At 33.7% G+C, this 15,999-nt stretch overlaps 1 protein-coding gene across 1 annotated transcript; it reads left to right on the top strand.

Moving 5' to 3' along the window:
* The first annotated feature begins 384 nt into the window (after positions 1-384).
* LOC138873892 (uncharacterized) lies at positions 385-1,203 on the top strand. The gene is made up of 2 exons (XM_070152379.1): positions 385-683; positions 801-1,203. The coding sequence occupies exons 1-2, from the start codon at positions 385-387 to the stop codon at positions 1,201-1,203; spliced, it is 702 nt and encodes a 233-aa protein (XP_070008480.1).
* The last annotated feature ends 14,796 nt before the right edge of the window (positions 1,204-15,999 follow it).

Below are 15,999 nucleotides of genomic sequence, written 5' to 3'. Positions count from 1 at the left end.
GAAATGCGTCAAGCATAGGCCAATGGTCAAGGACCACCCCTTTCTTATGTTTTCCCAGAGTTTACACCCATATCGGCTACTACCACTCCGGTTTCATTGTCCGATCAATTCTATCCATTTAGGTTCAGTCTTTATCCCAATTGCGCGACTATAGCTGGAACTTCTATTGCGTACTCCCAAAGTGTGCCATTGACAACCAATCAGACAACCACTACAGTTATGCTTGTTTTTACCATTCCACAGTCGACGGTGGTACAGAGGAAAACTCATGAGTCACAATTTACTACACAGCAAGAGTAGTATCACTCTCCTAAATACCACTTGTACTTGTTTGATCCTCCTGCAAACATTGAGAAGTCTGCCCGAAAGATGGCACAGGAATAAATGACCCAAAGAGTGAAAAACTTAGAAGAACGGTTGAAAAATTTGCAAGGGTTGGCAGGTCAGAAGAGTATTGCCTTCAAGGATTTATGTATATTCCCAGATGTCCACTTGCCACCTGGTTTCAAGATCCCCAAATTCGAGAAGTACTATGTACATGGAGACCCCACAGCCCACCTGAAAAGGTATTGCAATCAACTAAGAAGTGCGAGAGGAAATGAAGAACTACTAATGGCTTATTTTGGGGAAAGTCTTACGGGTGTAGCTTCCGAATGGTTTGTGGGTCAAGCCACATCTTGCTGGTATGTCTGGGATGACATGGCCCAGGCCTTTGTCAAACAGTTTCAATATAACATTGACATCGCCCCAGACCGTAATTCCCTTTCAAATCTGAAGAAGAAACCAACTAAATGTGTCAGGGAATATGCCATTAAATGGAGAGAACAAGCGGCTAGAGTGAAGCCACCCATGGATGAACACGAGCTAATCACTATCTTCCTTCAGGCTCAAAAGCCCGATTACTTTCAAAATATGATGTCCGTAGTTGGCAAATCATTCTCGGAAGCAGTCAAAATGGGAGAAATGGTAGATAATGGTCTTAAGTCAGGCAAAATTATAAGTCAAGCAGCTCTCAAAGCTACAACTCAGGCTGTCCAAATTGAATCTGGTAATTTTGGTGGCACGAATGAGAAGGTTGAAGAAATCATGATGACATCAAGGTCGAGAAGAGGTCCTAGAAGAACATATCGAAGGCATGACCAGCCTTATTTGTTTTTTGACGATTCCCCTGAGAACCCACAATACTCTGTTACTTCACCCTAGTGTGTTGTCCAGCCACCAAGACACCCCAGAAGGCGAGCGCCAGCACCGCAAAATCTCCACCAGCCTCTACAAAATTTTCAGGTGCCTCATATTCCACATCCAAGCTAGGGGACAGAGGTAAACAAAGGTTGAAAGATAATTTTACACCGATAGGAGAGTCATATGCAAGCTTGTTTGAGAAACTAAAGCATTATGACCTAATTGCACCTATTCCTCCGAATCATGTGGACAAGCGTGTAAGAAGCTTTGACCCTTCTAAAAGGTGTGAATACCATTCCAATGCCTAGGGGAACAATGTCAAAAGTTATCGGGATTTGAAAAGAGAAATATAAAGAATGATTCAAGAAGGGATAATCGTGATCCAGGACAGTGACACCTAGAATATCGCTCAGAATCCTTTACTTGCACACGATGATGCACACTTCGTGGGGATGATGCGTGGTGACACAGAGTATGGGAATCCTTTTGAAAACTTGCTGAGTGAAGTTAATGATATTGAAATTGGTGAAGGTCCCAGTAATTTTGATGTGCAACCCAGTGTCTAAGATGTCGAGCTTGGTAATTGGAAAGACGCTCCTTTCTTGGCTATCCAGGAAGGAGTTTTGGTGATTTATTTTGTTGTCATTTCTCTTGTCCGGGTTATTTCAGGGTTGTAATCTGGATTTTGTCTTATGGCTCAAACTCTTCATTTTCTTTTTGCCTAGTTCGTTTTATTGTAGTAACTTGTCTAGTGTTATCTAAGATTGGTCCAGGGTTGTAATCCATGTCTATTTTGCTTGTTTTGTTCAAACCCTGTTCACCATCTGTCTAATACAATTTCATGTTTTCTATTAGTTCTGGTCAGTTTTTTGTTTAGGTTACTTTCCTTTTTTTAGTTCTTTTCATCCCGACTCTAGTGACATGACATACACATATAATTCTCATCCTGGTCTTGAAAGTTAGTTTAATCATGAAGCAATGACACATTTTTAAACATGATAAAATGAGGCATTTGAGATTCACGCGTTCTGAGATAACCTGAAGCTTGAATTGAGTGAAGCTGAAGCTTGAATTGAGTGAAGCTGAGACAGTAAACCTGGGAAATTAAGAGGTTGATAAGAGCATACAATAAGGAAATGTCTCTCAAGCAGTTTGAGGAAAATCAGTCAGTGCTGAAATGCATTCTTCCGCATCAAGATGAGGTTGAGTCAAGTCTGCTTCGAACGGGAAAGGGTCATTCATTGGGACAAAGGTATTGCTCATTGGCACTTTTTGTTTGTGTTGATGCCATAAATATATACTATATGTGATTTGTGTGCTTATCTTCAATTGCATATTTGTACTTGGCATTTTAAAGTTTGGTACGACGAAGGCATTTTATTCTGCTACCCAAACACTTTTATCCTTTGCTACCCATTTTGAGCCCTAATTTTTTGTTTCAAACCCCTCTTTTGGAATCAGAAATAGAGTTAGGAACTTGTAAAAGGAAAAGAAATGAGAAAAAGAAAAAGGAAAAAAAAATAAAAAAAAAGAGAAAAGAAAAAAAAGAAAAAAGGAAAAGAGAAAAAAAAAACTGTCTTTTGAACTACGTTAAACCTGATTCTTATTACCACAAGATACGTAGGCAGCCTTGCGGTTCTGTTACACCAAATAAAATATTTTATAATCCCCGAAGTCAAGAGTGGGACAGATTTTCTTAGAAATCCCATCAAAACAAAAAAAACAAAAAAAAATTCCCCAAACTCCAGAAACTGGGGCAGAAGTATTAATTTTGCCAAAAGGCCTGATTCCGAAAGTTGTAATTTTGAACTCTTTCATCTTAAATTATTTTGAGTCTTCACGCCACCCTTTCTTTCTAACCTTGTCCAAAAGCCTATATTACGGTCCAAAGAAAGACCTTCCGACCAATCTTTGAGGATGCCAAATCAAGTGTGTGGTGAAAGTATGATCTTCTTGCATCATGGGTAATACCTTGTTCTCAGTACAAAGAGAGAAAATGATCAAATGAGAGAGTCTTATCGGTGAAAACTCTCATGGGCACCGTAAGGCGATGGTGAATTGAGAAAAGCGCAAAATGAGAGAGGCTTGATGGTGAAAACCCTTCAGGGCACTACAAGTTGACTGAGGATTGTGGATCAGATGGGACAATTGAAGCGTTGAAGCCTAGTTTCACAGCGAAGAGGTACAATAAGAGCTTAACATTAGATTTGCTTAACATATTAGGCCACTTTAATCCAAAATACATGTCATAGTCATTAGAGTTGGTATCCGCATCTGATAAGTTTCTACTTTGTAATTTTCTTGTTACGTATCATCTCATTCCCTTTCCCTTATTTTGTTCCTCTCGTTTTGTTTGAGTCCCTTCTTGAGTCTGTTTGGTCAGAACAAGTGAGAAATGACTTCAAAATTTGCTACCAACTTTCCAATTGCACAGAATGAATTTGGCTAGCACATCAAAGTGGCATAAGTTAGGGAAAAGTAGTATGCGCATTGAGTTGGTAACAATCAACATGCTTTGGGATGCATGTGAACTGCACGGGTTCGGTAAATGTCAATTCATGAGAAAAATACAACAGAGATGAATATTAGGATTAAATAGAGAAGAGGTGTTCTCTGTGATAAGGGTTGAAAGAAAATGGGTAGCCGATAACAGTCAAGGTCGTCCAAGTTGAAATCAAAATTATTTTGGCAAGTGTAGAAGCAGCTACCCTCAAGGTCAAGGCCACAAACTAACCACCACATTTAAACTCACAAGTTTTCTTTGTTTGAAACAGGAACAAAGCAGTGCAAGCAAGTTGGTTCAAAAACAAGAAAGAAAAAAAAAAGAAAAGAAAGAAAAAGGAAAAAGAAGAAGAAGAGAAGAGTCGACAAAGAAAAGTTTCTCAAATCTTTTTTCTTACCTGTCTTGCTAGTGTACATAAAATGTTGCCATTGCTCTTCACATTTTTCTTCCTAGGACAAAAGTCCTAGTCTGATGGATTTTCTTCCCAATAAAATCTTAGTCTGATTAATCTTTCTTCTAAGATAGAAGACTTAGTCTGATGAATTTTCCCTTAGGATCGAAATCTTAGTCTGATGAATCTTTCTCCTAAGATAAGAAAACCTAGTCTGATGAATTTTTCTCCTAAGATAGAATACCTAGTCTGATGAATTTTCTCCTAGGATCGAAATCTTAGTCTGATGAATCTTTCTCCTAAGATAAGAAAACCTAGTCTGATGAATTTTCTCCTAGGATCGAAATCCTAGTCCGATGAATTTTCTCCTAGGATAGAAATCTTAGTCTGATGAATCTTTCTCCTAAGATACCAAAAAAAGGAGGAAGAAAAGAGACCTAGTCTGATGAATTTTCTCCTAGGATCGAAATCTTAGTCTGATGAATCTTTCTCCTAAGATAAAAAGGACCTAGTCTGATGAATTTTATCCTAGGATCAAAATCTTAGTCTGATGAATCTTTCTCCTAAGATAACAAAAGACCTAGTCTGATGAATCTTTCTCCTAAGATAGAAAGCCTAGTCTGATGAATTTTCTCCTAGGATCGAAATCTTAGTCTGATGAATCTTTCTCCTAAGATAAAAGAGACCTAGTCTGATGAATTTTCTCCTAGGATAAAAAATCTTAGTCTGATTAATCTTTCTCCTAAGATAAAAAAAAGACCTAGTCTGATGAATTTTCTCCTAGGATATAGAATCTTAGTTTGATGAATTTTTCTCCTAAGATAACAACAACAAAAAAAAGATAAAAAAGGGACTTAGTCTGATGAATTTTCTCCTAGGATCGAAATTTTAGTCTGATGAATCTTTCTTCTAAGATAGAAAACCTAGTTTGATAAATTTGTTGGTCAAATATTCTTGGTTTGATTCACGGGAGACGCACATCCCAGTCAAGTCTTTAGTTTTACTCTCATCATTGCATCAATAACATATGTGATTTACAGTTTTGTTAATAACTCACAAATTTTCCTAGTGCAAACAGGGGCAGAAAACTTTGTTTGTTATGTTGTTTTGATTGCAGGCACCCACCTGGAAAACGAGGGAAGACATTTCAGAGTTCATTTCAGAGTCATTTTAAGTTTCAAGTTAGTTGCAGGCACCCACCTGGAGAACGAGGGAAGACATTTCAGGGTTTATTATAAAGTCATTTCAGAATTCAATTCAAGTTAGAAGTAGCGGAAGCTCGCGGCAAAAATCTGAGTCAAAAAAAAAAGAAAAAAAAAAGAAAAAGGAAGTGAATACAAAAAGTAGAAGCTAAGACAAGAGGTGGATTGCTCAAGACATGACTAAAGTCACAAGTATGGTGTCCGGTTTTGGTCCGACAAGCTGAAGAAGAATGAACTAGCACCTGCAACTAGCAAGCGTCGAGGGTCAAATCTAAAGTCTGCATGAAGAACCATTCAAGACTCAAGATCAAGCTTCAAAAGACTTATAGATAGGAATCTTGTAACTCATAGTTGACAGGCTTAGTTAGTAATTTTTTTTTTTTATTCTGATGTAATAACAGGACCGCGGACCGGAACCTCGACAGAACGGCACCTCGACCGGCTCTCCACCTCAGTATACTTCATCACCTCATTCACTTCTGAGCTACACGTGGCCTGATTCCTTTATAGGCGAGGATATATAGGCAGCTCAAATATCAGGGCTCGGTCACAATCTTTTTAGCCATTTTTTTTTCTTTTGAATAAGCGTCGGGTCATAAATCAATTATGTTGCTTATTGTTCTTTGCTCCGAAAACTCTTCGTGTTTACGAGCAAAGAGGGGCAGCTGTAAGCACATAATTTTTGACCCGCGTAACTTTTAAAAGTAGTATTTTTAAATATATTTACTTATTTTTATTTTAATAAGATTTAGCCTATTTTTCACTTTTAGTCTAATAGTAGAACATAAAATTCGAAAATACAAAAATATTTTTCAATTTTATCTTTTATCTTTCTATTTAAGTTAAGGCCATCAGTCTTTTGTAGTAATATTAATCTAAGTTTGCTATCATTCTAATTAACTTTTCCCTACTTTCATTTTAATATATAATTTTTGAAAAATGATGGTTTCATATCAATATAAATTTATGTTATTTAAAGTCAATTAGTAGTATTCTAGTAGTATTTTGCTATTGATTTTTAGTCTTTGAGCCCAATTTGAAAGTCCAACAAGACCTAGCTCATTACCCCCTTCTTCTTTTAACCCTTCCCAAACCCTTCTGCTTAAACCTTGGAAGACAAAACCCTAGAGAGACTAAAGGGCTAGCCGTCCCTTCTTCTTCTTGGACATGGAATAAAACCTAAGACCCTAATCTCGACAGAGGCTGCTTCTTCACCTCCAACTCAGCTGCAACACCACTCAATGGAAAAAACAAAAGAAGAAGACCAGCGAACTCCTAAAAACGACCACCCCTTCATCCAGCGCCCACCACTCCCTTTCACCAACCAAAATCACCACCCGCCAGCTTCACTCCCAACAAACGAATAGACACTGAACATAGGCCCTAGAAGACCACCTTAAGCTATCAGCGAATAACGAACCCTAATGTAGAATTTTCTGTTGGCCTCTTCTATTTCATACATGCTCATCTATTATCTTTTCACCATTCAGCATCTCTATACGAAAATTCAGTAGTCTGATCTTTGATATCATGGGAGAGCAGAATCAGCCGAATGCCCTAGAAATATAATGGGGAGGGGACGAGATAGAGATTGACGAGAGGGAGAGCAATAGAGGGGCTTCGGAATAGAGAGACGAGAGGAGATTTCAGACGTTTTGATTGGGGAAAACAAGGCTGCCTTTAAATTTTTTTATCTCTGATTTTCTGTTTTTTATAGATTCAAAAACATATACAAAAATATTTCTCTGGTTTGGTCAAATTCTAATCAAGTTTCAAAGAAAAAAAAATCAAAAAAATACATTTATGTTTCCTTCCTCTAATTTCGATTTTGTTTTCAAAAATTGAAGTCGATTGAGTTTGAGGGTGTCTCGAATTTATCGCTGGAGTTTGCTTGGTTTAGTCCGAGATTTCCGATGTCGTGCGTGTTCCAGTTCGCAGTTCCTACATCATTCCGTCTTTACTTTCTCGCTTGGATTTTTGCACAAGGCTTGTACTCGCTGATTTCTTCCTCGTTATTAAACGAAGATTGCTGTGTCAGGTCCATTCCCCTCTTCTTCTTCTTCCTCTTTATAGTTTGATTAATGTTTGATTAATATGTGATTAAGTTATGGTACTGCTCACTCTCTTGGTTTCATTGATTTCAATCTCTTCTATGTGTCTTATTAATGTTGTTCTTTTTCTAAGTTCATGAACAAAGGGGAAGGGAAGATACAGAAAGTTTCTGCCAGAAGAATTCTTTACATTTAAGTTAGTATCATTGATAAGTAAAATATGATGAAGATTAATTCCTAGTAAGATGTTATATTTGGAAGTATGATGGGTCACAGCTCTTGATTAAGTTAGGGAAATGATAAATTCGTTTGAAGGGTTCGTAAGAGGTGTGACAATATATATATATATATATATATATATATATATATATATATATATATAAAGTTTTAGAAATTGGAATGTCAAAATAGAAATATTTTATTTGAAAGATAACAACATACCAAATAAGAGTTCAAGTCGTAGTAAAAGAGTCATGTCGTAACCAAAGAATCGTTCATATTGTGTCAGCCTTTATGCTTTGATATAAATACGAGTTATTATTTCACTTTTTGGTTATTTTTAGATTCCAATGACACCAATGAGAATGGTGCAAAAATAAAATTATCACTGCGAGATTTGAGAAAATGTTAGTCTTTTTTCATGTACTGTTTCGTAATTGATATCAAACGATTATCTATAAGGTTTAAATTTTAAGGTTATTTACATATCATTCAAATAACTCGGATATCTAATATGGTTAATGTCAAATATCAAAATGGAGTCATACTAGAAAAAATAATTACTGGCTAAACAATTTTTTAAATTTTTAGATAGCCGACTAAAATGAGCTTTGAATTAAGGATAATATTTTAACTTACATTATTATAAAATAAATTATTATTTAAAAATAATGTTTTAGAACCTGAAATTATAAAATAGAAATAATTTTTGAAAGATATCAACACACAAAATAAGAGTTCAAGTAGTAGTAAAAGAGTCAAGTTGTATCCAAAGAGTCCTTCATAGTCTCAACCTTTGATTGTTTGTTCATTAATATGAGTTATTATTTTGCTTCCCGACTAATTTTAGGATCCAATGACACCGGCGAGAATGATATAAAAAAAAAATAGAATTATATCTAGAAAATTTGAGAAACGGTTAATCTTTTTCATGTAGTGTTTCTTAATTAATACCCAATGATTATCTATATTTAATAGAGAAAGTTTAAGTTTTAAGATTATTTACATATAATTCAAATAACTCAAATATATTACATGGTTAGTGTCCGCCCATTCGCGCGAGTGATAATACTAGTTAGCAAGTTAAAGCAAAGTTAATTATATATACTTACTTATTTTTTATGCTAATTGAAATTATGTTGACACAACTATTACTGTAATTATAGATTGGAAGAAAGCATTAAGAGACAAATCAATGATTGGAGGTCACTATAATAATTCTGCTTTCGTTGAATTTATAGATGAAGATTTTAGGAGTAGTTAGTTCGGTTGGTCAACTTTCAAATTTCTTCTTTTTTCTTCATAGAAATAAGCTCACCAGCTCTGCAACTAATCCTTTTGTATCATAGTGGAATTGATTTGATCTTTTAATGAGTTAGAATGACGAATTTATGCCTAATAGTTCCTAATGACATCTACATTTATGTAAAAACTATACTCAGCTTTTTTATATAACCAAAGATATATAGGGAGCTGGTTTTGCTTTTTTCACTTTTCCTGTTCAAACATTTTCAAAAATTTCTTATACTAAATTTTTTATATAGAGTATTTTGTATAGCTACAAGTAGATAGAAACTTACCCATCAAAGATATGGTGTAATTGTAAAAAAAATTCGTTCTTAATTAGAGGTTTGCGAGTTCGATCCTTTACAACGAGTCCTTTTCAGGAAACTTTTATGAGTTTGTACGTTCAATAAAACCCAATACTTTAAGTTCGAATTCTAACGGACCTTCTAGATCGGCATAATTTCATAAGAGATCTCCCTAACGCCAATCAAAATTAGTTCGGCCAACAAATTTTGTATACCGAATGCTTAAAGAAAAAATAAGGTATTTTAATATCACACTCAAAGTTGTTGAAGTGAGTGAGAATCATAAGGTCTCGGGTCACTTGGTATGCTGGTGGGAGATGACAGGTATATCTCATGAAATTAGTCAAGGTACACACAAGCAGGCTCGAACACCACGATTATTAAAAAAAATAAGGTCCTCAAATTTTGCTTGCTTAAAAAATAAAATTTGAAGTACAAATCTAGGTTGACACGTGGCTATAGATATCACGCTACACCGCAAGGCAACGGCTGTTTTTTTAAAGCAGCTTTTATATGTCGAAGGAACAAAGAATGGCGATTTGGCTATACATAACTGTATATGGCTAAAGAAAAGAAGAGATCTGGATCTACAAGAAACAATAATGTTTGTTAAAAGTGTAGTACCATGTGCAGCACTTGCTATTGTAACCTAACAAATGGACACTTGGTTCTTCCTAAATGATTCAGCCACAATGTCCCAACGTGAGATCGACTAAGCATAATGTGCTACCTGAGTTATCTAAATATCTATGGACCTTTTATGATCTCACACCCTGGCAATTACTTTTATGCTCTCTTTTTATTATATTAGATGTACGGTATTTATATTGGGGTTACGACTAAATTCAAATTTCGCCGAAAAATTAAATAATTTTTAACAAATGCGACTTCATACCCAACTTTCGAACTCAAAGTCTCTAGTTAACGGTCATTCTTCTTTCTCCTATTGTAACACCTCCAATAAGCCCTGCAATATAAAAACAATTATTGTCGTTGAAGGGCAACACGGTGCACTAAGTTACCACTATGCTCGGGGTCCGGGGAAAGGCCGAACCACAAGAGTCTATCATACGTAGTCTTACCCTGCATTTCTGCAAAAAAACTATTTTCACGACTTGTCGTTGGGTTCATATAAATCCTCATAAACATGGCCGGTTGATGTATAGACTATTGGGAGTGCGGATGCATCTATTGGGGTTTTGCCTCAAATTATATATACAACCACACACAAATTTGATTTTATAACAAAATAGAGTGAATAAAAATGCTATTCTGCACCTTTCTGTCTCTTAAAATTTGTATGTTAATTCTTGATTATTAGGATACAGAATTTAGCCCTCGGCAATTGAGTTGCAGTGGAGGTCACAGAATAAGTTAACTCAACGTGACGATGCTCCAAAATACCAAACAACAATTGAGATAGACATACGGTAATTTTTTCTGGATATTTCTTAGAAGTTTACGTGCGAAACTTCGAATTGAGGAAGTTTTTAACTAAGAGATTAAACTTAACTTAATCTTTGACTTGTCAAATAGTCTTAGGTCATAAGTCATAACACTGCTCAGAAAGCTTCAAGAGTATGTGCAAAATCCCCTTTGTCTCCAGCCAAAGAAACAAATAGAGGATATTGTGCACAGAATAAGCGACACTGCGATCAGAATCTTGTCTTGAGCTATGAGTTTTATTTTGAATCATGCTCGTATTTCGTCATACCGGTCTTTCTTTCTTAATAAGTTTTGAAAACCAAAGGTCCTACTTTGTCACACCTTCTTACAAAAATGTAATTGGCACATTGATGTCCAAGTGTCTGCTTACTTGTACGTGACTAACTCGTCTAACATCTTAAGTCGCTAGATAAATAATATTTAGTTACTTAATTATGCACTCAAGAGTATCGACTTAAGTTCATTATAAAGTTCAATTAGGTCGAAGTAACAAAGATTTTATTGTAAATCAACGAAAAAGATTGTAAATAGCCTGAATTTGAACAGATCGGGGTCACGAAAAATAAACAGAAGATATTTAAATTGAATTATTGTAAGAAAAATGATTTCAGGTTACTCATGACTAATTCCAACAAATTGATATGCGCCATAATCTTGGCTTGATTCTGGACATGGAATGTTAATGATGGATGATTTGATGGGTATTGTCTTCTCTTTCAAGACTAGAAAATAAATTGCCCTAAAATAACTTTAGGCATGTGAGTTAAGGGTCCCTACTAATTATCTTCCTAGTATGAACTTGGACTAAGCAAAGTGGTAACTAAAGTTGAGAGAAAAAAGAAATCCTATAGAAGAAAGTAGAAAAGGAGGAAAAAGAAAACATTCTTATAGTTTGATTAGAAATCAAACTTATCTAATAAGCCCACATAAATCTCCGTGATAATATCACTTTGTGGGTCAAAAGAGCTAAATGTAATCATATAAATCTCCGTGACCTAATGGCCTACAAGTATGTAATAATACTCTGTTTGACAGCATAGATGAATCTTAGACTTTTTTTTTTGTTTTTCTTTTTGGTTTCCCACACGATGTTCGGTATCTGTATTGGAATCCGATATTATCTGAATTTGCTCTATATAGGATCCCATTTCGTGGGAAAGCACTCCCTACCAAAGATTTTTCTATACTCAAGGCTCGAACCTGGGACCTATGGTTAACGGAAGAGCAGCCCCATCCATCTGTGACTTTTAGTTAACGGAAGAGCAACTCCGTCCACTGCACCATATTCTTTGTTGGTAATCTTAGACTTAAAAAGATTAAATACAGATCCCATATGCCTGTCCAAAAGCAACACTTTTATGAAAAATAACTCTTTTCTTTTGAAAATAGGAAAAATGATAAGAAAATTTGGAAAAAGTACGTAATTACAAAGCAAAAAGAAGAAAATAAGCTTTATCTCTTCACGCCTCATTGATGTTCCATAGGATAAGGAGAAATACTTACCTAAATCAGATATTTACGTCAAATCAATAAATATATAATACATATCTTTAAAAATATTATTATCCCTAAATCATAGGTATTTATATTTTTTCATTTTGATTTATCACTTAACCATAATAAATTAATATAATTTGATATAAAGGGCAAACATCTAGTGCACATAAGTTTTGTACCGAGAATAATGGGCATGTTTGTCAAAATTCCTAGCTCGTAGTTCATCACTATTAAGAGCAAATTTTATTTACCTTTTTCCCCCAAGCAAATGTTATTTACTAATAAAGGGAAAATATTGTCTTTATGTTGGGACCAAAGGAAGAGAGAAGCTTTAGATCGACATATCAAACGCGCACAGATGCACACGAAAAAGAGGGGGGGGAAACACAAATAGAAGGGAGAGCAACGTTATCATGTTGGGGTAATTTATCAGGGATATAGAAATAAATCCAACCCTGAAAATAAATAAATTAGTAAACTATTATTATTCAATTAAATAAGAAAGATAAAACAAGTGAGACTTCGTATATGAGCAATTTCATGGGCACAACACAGTGAGAAGTAGGTCTTTAGCTAGAACTGGAATCTTTATAATCAATCAATAGATTCTCAACTAGAGTGTGGATTACTTACCTGCCCCTAGTAATTAATTATTCAAAATTATTTAATATAATTATTATTTTTTTTATTTGTAACAAAAAAAAAATCACTTAACTACAATTATGATTATTACACTTAGAAAGTCATTTAACCAAGTTTCTCAAATTTTAGGTGGACAATATCTATTTTCTCTACATTATCAACCTTTGTCATCTTTGTTTTTACTTTTTTAATAAATAAATATTTTTCTTTTTAATCTATATATTAAACTTACTTATAGCACAAATAAATCTTATTCATAAAGTAAAAGGGTGAAAATAGTTTCACACCATATTAGTAAAAAATGTATACAATAATTGTTCAGATAAGTAATTTTAATAATTACAACAAAAACTCAAAAATTTATTTGTACAATTGAGAAATAAAGAGAATAAAATATGTTATTATATATTTCATGCATGTAATATAAAAAAATAATTATTTAAACTAGAGGTATATTTTATAATATACATTATATATGCTTCAAAACTGTATTCAATTATTTTAGTTTTCTAACATTATTTATGCTTGAAAATTATTTTCACTTTTTTACCTTTTTAAATACTTTTTTACTTTATAAATTAGATTTATTTGTTCTATAGGCAAGTTCATAATATAGATTTAAATTTTTTAAAAAAAGGATAAAACCGATAAAGGTTGATAAGTTAAATGGTAAAATACGTATTTGTCAATTAGAAATTTTGAGAAATATGATTAAATGACCTTCTAAATACATTGTTTTAAGTGAATTTTCTGTTACAAAAAAAAAAAAAAATCTATAGAGATAATTTGAGATGGTTGAGTAATCATTTAAAGAATGGACTGTTTATATTTCTTATCTTCAAATTAATCTTATAAAAATATATTTATTTCAAAATTGTAGTTCATAATTTTTGACATCAAAGAACAGTGAAAATAAGTGTGCGGTAGAAGCGTTGCTAGATTAGCACGCCTCACTTCGCTATTCAAATTTCGCCCCCTTACTAAGGACCCGTTTGGTCATAGATTTTGTTAAAAAAATTCTAAATTTTTTTTGGTAAATACATATTTGTTCATAAATTTTATCCATATTTTGGCAAATTCTCAAAACCCAAATCCCAAAATATTACTATTACATTTTTAAAAAATTACCCCAAACTTTTGTATTTTATAAAAGAGACCGTCATTTATTATTTTGTAACAATGTTATTTCGTCTTCTCGGTCATCTGATAGTGTGTTATGTAGTTCATTATAAAAATAATAATTTTGTACCAAATTTTTTTTTGTTCAGGACTATGGTTTATGATATTATAATGAATGCTATTGATGAAGGTATTGTTAGATATTGGTAATAGTTTTTAGAACTTGTGAGTATAAGTCATGTTTTATGTTTTTTCAAAAGTGAAATATGTTTTGAAAATTGATGTCTAAACATATTTTCATTTTCAAATTAAACTTCACCCAAATAAAAAATTTCAAAATAAAATCTATGGTCAAACGCTAGCTAAAAGTCTTCCAATTCACGTAAGTCGTATCTTAAATTCACCTCTATTCTCATAAATCTCAACTCGTAAAAGCAAAAGAATCCAATGTGTATCTCAATTGTTGTGCGAAAAGGTCCTACATATACGCCTAACAATAACTATAAATAACCAAACAAGACTACTACTTCTGAATTCTTAAGATGTGAAGGTTGACCTACTTTCTTGTTTCCTCAACAATCAAAGCACAAAAGTAAAATAGCAACCTAAAAAGAAAAAAAGAAAGGAAAATTGAGGTGGCAGCATGATGCTAAACTTATAGAACACTCAAAAAATTCCCCTAAATTATTAGGTTTCACATACTCAACTACATTAGTACACAATAAAGAAATTTAAATTTGAAGAAAAAAAAAAGTCAAAAGGAAGAAATCCACTAAGTTCTCCCCTCCACTCACGGCATAAAAACACTAAACATTATTTATTTATTTCAAATTATTACCCATAGTATCTTTAGATTATTTTCCTTAATTCCTTTCTTTTCCCTTCTAACCTTTTCCACCTAGCGCCTACATAATCATTGATTAGTGAGATTGTCCTTATCAATCATCACTCTAATTCTTGTGATTAATTTGTCATGCTGTTAGGGTCCTCACGTAGACTCTGCCCACCACTACAAGATCACATAATTAAGGTTGTACAACAATTTTCTCATAAATATGCCCACCTATCTTTAACTTCAAGCCAAATTTAGTGAGACCAAGCTATATGAATTACATGTAGCTAGTATATCTTGTCCTGACCAGTAAAAGAATGTGTCACTATAAACAAATTTTAATTTCGAACAAGATACTAAATTTTTTGATACTACAAAAAAGTGGTAAACCCCACAAGATGTATAAATCCAAAATTTGAAGTCAATAGTACTATATGAAGTATCACTATTAATTCCACACATTAATTAATAAGAATAAATATCCACTAAAGTAGTATCATCTCTATCAAGATAACATTCATAATTCACTATACTATTAATAAGATCAATTATAACAAGTCACACTCGTACTTCGAACATATAGAGAAACAAAGAAATTCGATTATCAACAACCAAAAGGAAATAGAAAGGACCTTGTCTTAGCATGATTATTAGACTAAGATCAACCTGTGTTATTTGTCTTGGCTAAGGTTTGAGATGTGAATTGATTAGTGCTATACCCAAAAAAATGTGTCATACTCCTTAATATGGCTGGCTATGTTGGACACGAAATCCAAATATATAAGACATTAAATACAATTTTTTTTACTTTAATTAATTCATGCGCTTGATTTGCTGTTGGAGTGTGTAAAAGGATGTGCAACGAGAAGGTGTGTGAAATAAAATTTCGTACAAGTTTAGGGGACAAAGCATGTATTAAGCCATTAATTAAGCTGTGTTGTTTGTCCTGGCTAGGTTTGAGTGTGAATTAGTTGTATTTATACCCAAAAATTGTGCAACTGAAAATGGGTGGTTAGACAGAGAAGGGAAGAAGTGTCTGCAAAATATTTCCACAAAAGCCACAATAGGAACAAACGAGTTTGCATGCGTTCTACGACTTTAAATTGAAAGCACAAAAATCCAGAATAGCCTTTGTTCAGACTGATACGTAGTGATTCAAGATTTTTAGGACATATTTTCTTTGTTTGGTGGAGTATTTTTTTTGGTCAACTTAGGAAAGGAAGTTTACCAGTGGTAGGACCAAATTATAAAGGGTCTTCTAAGTTGGCACTATTATTATACATAGGACGAAAAGCAAATGGTGATTTGGTGACTAAGATAAGA

This window comes from Nicotiana sylvestris, chromosome 7, assembly GCF_000393655.2.
Source record: "Nicotiana sylvestris chromosome 7, ASM39365v2, whole genome shotgun sequence".
NCBI classification, from domain to species: Eukaryota; Viridiplantae; Streptophyta; class Magnoliopsida; order Solanales; family Solanaceae; genus Nicotiana; species Nicotiana sylvestris.
This window is presented reverse-complemented; position numbering and strand designations above follow the sequence as displayed.

Bases quoted from the DNA above. Each gene is read 5' to 3' on its own strand.
- LOC138873892 (XM_070152379.1), top strand. From the start codon at position 385: ATGACCCAAAGAGTGAAAAACTTAGAAGAACGGTTGAAAAATTTGCAA. The intron at 684-800 runs GTATGTCTGGGA...TAAATGTGTCAG, and splicing joins GGTCAAGCCACATCTTGCTG to GGAATATGCCATTAAATGGA.